The sequence below is a fragment of the Alexandromys fortis genome, unplaced genomic scaffold (assembly GCF_014885135.2).
Source record: "Alexandromys fortis isolate MF-2015 unplaced genomic scaffold, M_Fortis_MF-2015_v1.1 scaffold_28, whole genome shotgun sequence".
Taxonomy (NCBI): Eukaryota; Metazoa; Chordata; class Mammalia; order Rodentia; family Cricetidae; genus Alexandromys; species Alexandromys fortis.
In genome coordinates this window covers 7,172,995-7,180,379 of record NW_026067901.1, presented here as the reverse complement: position 1 = coordinate 7,180,379, position 7,385 = coordinate 7,172,995, and the positions used below count along the sequence as shown (strand labels likewise).

At 41.4% G+C, this 7,385-nt stretch overlaps 1 protein-coding gene across 1 annotated transcript in view; it reads right to left on the bottom strand.

The window, feature by feature from the left end:
• Positions 1-1,577: 1,577 nt before the first annotated feature.
• Slc2a13 (solute carrier family 2 member 13) overlaps positions 1,578-7,385 on the bottom strand; it is a 303,202-nt gene continuing 297,394 nt past the window's right edge. The window contains 1 exon segment of the mRNA XM_050130973.1: positions 1,578-6,037. Within this exon segment, the coding sequence (XP_049986930.1) occupies positions 5,811-6,037 (227 nt within the window). The 3' untranslated portion in view covers positions 1,578-5,810.

Genomic DNA, 7,385 nt, shown 5'->3' with positions numbered 1-7,385 from the left:
ATATATATATATGTATATATATGTATATATAGCTTATATCTGAGTCCTATATCATTCTATTGGTATACATGTCTAACAATTAAGTTAATAGGAAAAATTTGTGAATCAACTTCCTGGACATTTCCCTCCATCCTACTTAGAACTCAGTATTTCATGTATAGCAATAATCTACCTTAGACTTAGTACTTACTTAATAATATTTAGTAGCACTTAATAGTACTTAGTAGTACTTAAAATTTTTCTAACTGAGAATTTCATAAAATGCATTTGACCCAGTTTACCCTGACTCCTCCCACACCCACCCCCCTCTCCCTACTCACCCAAGTTTGAGATTTGAGTCTCCCCATCCTCCGTTTCCACCTATCCCGTCGGGTGTGTGTTGTGGGAGCAGGGCCGGCCCTGCAGTGTGACAGCCTACCAGAAGTCAATCCTAAATGAGGCTTATGGCTCACACCCCCACCAAGGCTCATGGAACCGCCAGAGGTGAGGACAGAAAGGTTTTAAGAGTCTGATGGAGACGATGACGTCAAGAAAACAGTGTTTTCGAGACATGATGACGCACAGAAATTGTGACAGCATGCACGAGACAGAGGCAAGCTCAAGCCAGACACATCTCAGCAGGGACGTGTGGGGAAGGTGTCAGATTCCACCGCTGGCTGAGGAGCTACAGGAAAGGGAGAGTCTGCTTTCTTCAGTCCATTATATTAAAACTTTGCCTTGTGTATCAAGTTACCTCGTTGCCCCAGGGCTCGCATCGGGACCTTTTCTCTGCATGGCTGATTTAGTCTTTTTGTTTCTCCACATTTAGGACCAGGGATTATCTCCATATCCAGAATTACCAAAACAAAGCAGCAGCCTTCCCCTGGAGGGATAGGTGTCAGTCTTCAAGACCTTTGATTACAGAAAGGCCCAGGCTAGGTGCTACACTATAATGGGTGGTAGTTGTCTCAAAAAATGACCACACAACCCCAAATGTGGGTTGTACTTCTGCAGAAAGATGTTGTTGGCTACACTTGGTTAAAAAGGCAGGCAAGTCTACCCAGAGGGAGTCAACTGAGTTTTTATTCCTAGTGCACTGTGCTGCCCTCTAAGTGGTCAGACTAGCAGCTCGGGTTTACAGGATTGGCTAATCTCGAGAAGCAGCTGTCAGGAGAAGGGAAACCTGAGCAGAGATTGCGATTTCAGCAGGTACTGACCCTGCAGGAACGTGAATATCTGCCAAATGGCTTCTTGACAACTGTTTTTAATAGATTTTTGCCCTTTTCAACCCTTTGATAGAAAAGACAGTATGGGGGCTGAAGAGATGTCTCAATGGTTAAGAACAATGGTTGCTCTTCAAAGCAATTCCCAGCACTCATAACCATCGGTAACTTCAGTTCCAGGAGATCTGATGCCCTCTTCTGGCCTCCACTGACACCAGCCATGCACATGCAAACAAAACATAAACACCAAATGAATAAAAAAAAAACAGTGTTCTGTTAACAGCTCCCGCGGTGAGTTCACAATGTAACCCAGATGCTGAAATTCCAGATGAGAAGCCAGGAAGTGAAGAGCACAAGAGACTGAGTTATCTTGACTTTATTTGATATTTTTTTTAAATACGGTTCTGGCACTGACACTTTCTTTAAAAAAAGATTGCAACTTTATGTAAATATCGAAGTTCAATAAAATAACTAAAAAACATTTACATGTATATCACTAAATCTCCTTAAAATATACCATACTTTTGATACAGCATAGGCTAGCATGATTTGGTAAATGGGACAATGGCAGTTTTCAAGAGATAGTCTGTATGTCACAGGTAGGAATGAAAAGACTATATTTGCCGAGATATGTCAAGTATTAAACAGTATAGAACATGCACTCAGAAAATTAAAATGTACAGCTCAAAATACGTACGCTTCTAAAAGCATAAAACTCCTGATTTAATAGAGATGTATATTTAGAGTTCCTAAGTAGAAATTAGAACATTTATTACAAACAGTACTGTAACATCAAGTGAGACATGGTATAGGAGCCACCAGAAAATCTAGACATGTATATAGGACATAAATTTCTACTTTGGCTAGAGTTAACATTATACTGTCTAAATTTTAAGTGAAATGGGATAATGTTGAATTCAGCAAAAATCTTAAAATTTTGTAAAGTATAGATTCATAAGTTTGAATACTGATTATCTGCACAGTCCATCTTGTATTCTGTTTGTATGGATATGACGAAATCAATCCCATGATCGAAAACGTGAATATTACCTGTAAATAACGGCATTGGAGATCCTGCTGACCAGATACTCAAGTGCTATAGACTATGCTGGACATGTGAAGATTTAGAGACACACTGCTCTGTACCCACAAGCACAGTCTGATGATGATAAAACACTTCCTGGTATTCCCAAACATGAATACTTAAAAAGCGACTCTCTGGTGATTATTGGCACATAAGTACTTTCTTCCCTAACAGCATACAAAGAACAGCAGAATTGGTCACTGTATGGCATTTGCAACTGATTGCAGTTCTCAGAAGGTGGCAGCATTGGTACTCGCCTTGGAGAACTGAAGGACTTGGAACTGTCCAACCTTACTGTGCATGACGCTAGGACTGGTAGAAATTCAGAGGCTGAAGGACATGAAGAATGAACTCAGAGAACACGTCTGAGTCTTGTATAGGCAGTAGCTACTTTTGAACTATAAATTTCACCTATAACTTTGCAGCGTAAGATAGAATGTAATAAGTCTAGTTTTCTAGAGAGCATGTACCAGGAATCCTGCACTCTTGGCCTGGTTGCACCATTTAATTCTTTCACTCCAAGTTAGGGAAACGGTCTGACCTTGATAACTGAAAAAGATATTACACTCAGCTTTAAAGTGTGGGAGCACTATCTAAAACATCTCCTCCCTGCCGCAAGATTTAGGATTATCCACAATGCATTTTGATTTGACTTTGCTATTATAAAGTAAATGGGCAAGGTGTCGGTTTGTTTTTCCTGGTCTTTCCCCCTGTTGAATAGAAACTAAAATGACAGCAGAAATCCACAAAAACAGTGTTTTTCCCCATCTCTCACTTTAGAAGACCTAGCAAGTACTAAGATTGTATCTGAAAGTGGGCTGCACTGATATCTTACCTAAAAGTTTCCGCTGTCATTCTCCCGGAAATACCTTTTATTTAAATTTTCTCCCTCTCTATCCAAAGCCATGTTTAACATAGTGACTGAGTAGGTGTAGCAATCCTTACAGTGGCAAGTACAATGCTTAATCTGTCTATTTTAGTGTGTCAGATCAAATTATATAACATAGAAATCATACTAGGAAATATATGTTGACCGTGCTGCTCAGAGACACTAGAAACATAAAAGGTGTTTAATAGAATAAAAATCTGAAAAATTCCACCAGGGAACTCTTAATGTGTGATACATGTTCACCAAGTCTAAAAGCATACCTGCATTACAGAAGGCTCCTCTTCAAGTATTGAGCTGCTTTTACAAAGTTATAAAGAAGTCTTATATGGGTTTCTCTGTCTTGTATTTTAAATTTAAAAGTGTGGAATATTGTAACTATATAAATAACAAATAATTTTCAGAAATGAGGAAAGGAATGGGGCGAGAGATTTGTGGACAATTTCCCATTACTATGTTAATTTATGGACATGTTTTTATGTCAGCTAGAACAGATCACACCTGGCTCTCAGGACTAACAACACTGGCGGTCGCTTTGCGTCACGTGTGGTCCCATGTGTCAGCCCAGCTGCAGACACCTGTGTGCTTAAGGCCACGTGGCCCATGAAGGGAAGAATTGAGGCAACCAGTTGAACAAATCATAAAAAAATACATGTTAAAAGGAGAACTTCGCTCATTGTTTTCTTCGCACAATACACTAACTATACCACATAATAGCTCATTTGAGCTTGTAAAATGCTATTGAGATAAGAAACTTCTTAAGCGATAGGAAATATCAAATAATACATCCTATTAAATAATATCTTCTGTGCTAGAGACACATCAGTACTAATATTCTCTATAAATAAATTTCAAAGCACCTAATTTGAGAGAAAATTTTCCAAAATACTATATTAAATTTTTAAAATAACATTAAACAACCAAACAGTGAGAACTTTCTCTTTTGGTTGAAGAATTTGTAGGCCACAGAAGTGACTGTAAGTACCTCCACTGACCGGAGGATAAATTTCCTTCACTAGAGTCTTAGCTTGGGAATTTTGGTAAGAGTAAGTCAGACTTTAGAAGAAGAATAAATGTGTTAGAGCCTGGAAAAAAATCTTTCCATTTTATCCCTTGGATATGGAACCTAATAAGGTGTTTAGATCATCGGGCGAAACATCAAACTGATGTTTCCAACTGGTCCTTTGATCATCCATAGCTTCAGAACCTGCAAATGAGTTTTGTAGCAAAGGAATTTTGCTTGTGCTACGCAGCTCTTAGTAGGGTGGTGAGAATTAGGGATTCATTGTTGAATGAACACAGAAACCACCCAATACTTTGAGAGATATGTCTAAAGGTCAGTCAACCATTACTGACTGCAACATTAGAACCCATCCATGTCTTTTCGAAAGGAGAAATCTCAATTTTTAGAGCAGACAAAAAAAAAAAAAAAAAAAAAAACCAAATATGAGATAAAGAAACAGACACGGCTCTGAATTTTGTTGTGTAGCAAATTATTAGGGATGAGAAAAGAAGACAGAAGTAAAACTGGCTTATGTTCTCAGGGGGAAAATACACGTAATTACTAGTGAGGTATGCCCCCATCCTTTGGAAGAGCTAATAAAACATGTGGAGAAAGAAGGCCTAGGACTTAAATTAAATGTCAATAACGGTTTCTGCCACTGCCTCCTTTCCTCTGGAGTCTCGGAAAGAGAAAATCCGTCTGCCAGCAGCTGTCATGTAACACCACGGAAGGCACAGAGCAGCAGGAGGCTGGGCGTGACAGTGTGCAGTGTCTGGTGGGGGTGGAACTGGCCCTGGAGCACAGCTGGTGACTGGGCACTGCTCTCCGTCAGACTCGCACTCCATCTGTGCACACGACTGAGACGCACGGGTCGGGGGTATATAAAAATCTGCTCTTTCTCACTTTGACAACAAAATATACTTATCAAAACATGCTAGCTTATCTGTGCAAATATACTCATCACCAATGCAAAAAAGTATGAAAATAATCCCGAGAGGGCCTGCTTTGGATAGTGTTCAAAAGATCCTGGGTATTTGGTCTTTGAAGAAATTATTGTATCTGTGTTGGAGACAGAAGCCAACATCTGGAATCGAAAGGAGAGAGGGACAGCCATGTCCTTATAGGACTTCTTAGTTTGTGGATGGGTGTGTAAATGGAATTCACTTTGTACCAACTGATCTATCATAGAAAAGCCACTACTTGGTATGAAAATTTAGGGTCAATAGGCATTGTTTTGGCATTAAATACCTTTATGTCATCTTAAATAATCCTTTATAAATATACATATATAATCTGCCTAGATTACCTTTGACTGTATTGCTACTAATAATTGTATATGGTCTTAGGAGAAAGGGGTTCTACTGAAGTCACTGGGTACAACAGTAATGTTTAGACTGTCTCAGGAAGGGATTATACACATTTGTTTAAGAAAAATCTGTGGGTTTTTCTTTTTTAGCATTTCTGCTTATGAAAATAAACATCACTATGGTTGTATTTAGTTCCTCATCAAGTCTTCTAGAACATGGAGTCATTCGGAAGGACTGTGGGGAGACTCAGCTTGTGAGCAGGGCAGTGTCTGAGTGCTGGCCTTCTCCCCACACTCGATTCAGTGACTAAAATGTCATCAGCTGAAAATTACTCCACATCAGAAGCGTCGTTGTCTGAGAGATGGTAGTTACTCCCCTTGACCCGAATGTATTCAATGTATCTGCCTTCGTCGGAGTCAGAAGCGCCGCACGGACACAGCCTGTTGTCAAAAAGCGACTCAATTTCCTCTAATTTTTTCCCTTTGGTTTCAGGAAGGCAGCCGTAGACTAACAGCAGTCCCACCGCTGCAAACCCAGCATAGAGGAAGAACGCTCCTGCAGGGGAAAAGAATACAGTGAGCAGCCCTGTGTGGACTTAAGTCGGAGAGTCTTGATTCTATGTCGAGCCTAACGAGCATGGACCGCAACCCAATGACTTCTGCCAGCCTGCCTTACCTGGTTGTTCTGGTCCTGTGACTAAAATGCAATTAATCGTTCAAAACTCAAATCACTTTAGAGCAATCTGAAGCAGAACAGGCCAGGCTCAGAGGCAAGTCCTTCATAGAAGTCTCAGACTCCAGGCTGCGGGGAATTGCTCTCTCCCAACTCTTTCCCCAGCGCTCCCTTTAGTATTTGTCTAACCGGGGAGCCCCGTTACTACACGCATGTGCATGTCTGTCTGGTCTTCTCAGAGGCAGGGAAGGCCAGGAGAGATCTAGATTTCCGGGACCAGGTACAGTGATGCTGCTGCTGAGTTTACTGGATTGATGGAGCCCATGGTGAGCCTCTTCTTCCTCTTCCTCCTGCTCACTGTCTACACGTCATCCGGAACCTTTCACTTAACTCTCCTTCTCAATAGCCAGTCTTCTGGGAGATCCCATTGGATACAACCCACAGGGGCGGGAGAGATGGCTTAGTGGTTAAGACCACTGGCTGCTCTGGTAGAAGACCAGGGTTCAGTTCCCAGAACCGACATGGTGGCTCACAGCTGCCTTTAACTCTAGTTTCGGGCCATCTGACACCTCCTCTGGCCTTTTTGGGCACCAGGCACAGATCACAGACATCCATGCAGGCACTCACACACACACACACACACACACACACACACACACATACACACACAAAACAATAACTAAATCTAGGAACAACATGACCAACAGATGCCCACTTCTCAGTATCCCTGGATTTGTGTGGTTTAAGAACATCCCTGGCACTTCTGCTGTTCCAGCTGTCCCTTAGTCTCTTCCATCCTACTTCTGCCTTCCCATCGCGCATCCCCAACTGATACACTACAATGTTCGCTACTTGTCAGTAGACTGGGAGTTCTATGAGACCGGAGGGCTCTACTTTGCTGTAAGATTACACCTGTAGGTGCAGGTACTACCCGGGGGTGCTTAAGTCAGTACTGCACGCTTCGGTGGATGAGGCGTGACGGCATCTTTTATTCCCTACATTTTTACTAGATGGGTTTTCCTTTATGATTTCCAATTTCAGTACAAGAGATACCTTCAAAGTGCTGCCAGTTTAAGGGTTCATAGAGAATAGAGCCCCAGTTAGGAGCAGGCACAGGAGAGACACCCGAGAGGGGAGTCATCTCCTTAAGAGCAGACTGAAAGCTAGGCTCATCTGCATTTCCAGTCAAAGAGAAACAAGCATAGAAGTGAAACATGTGAAGAAAACATCT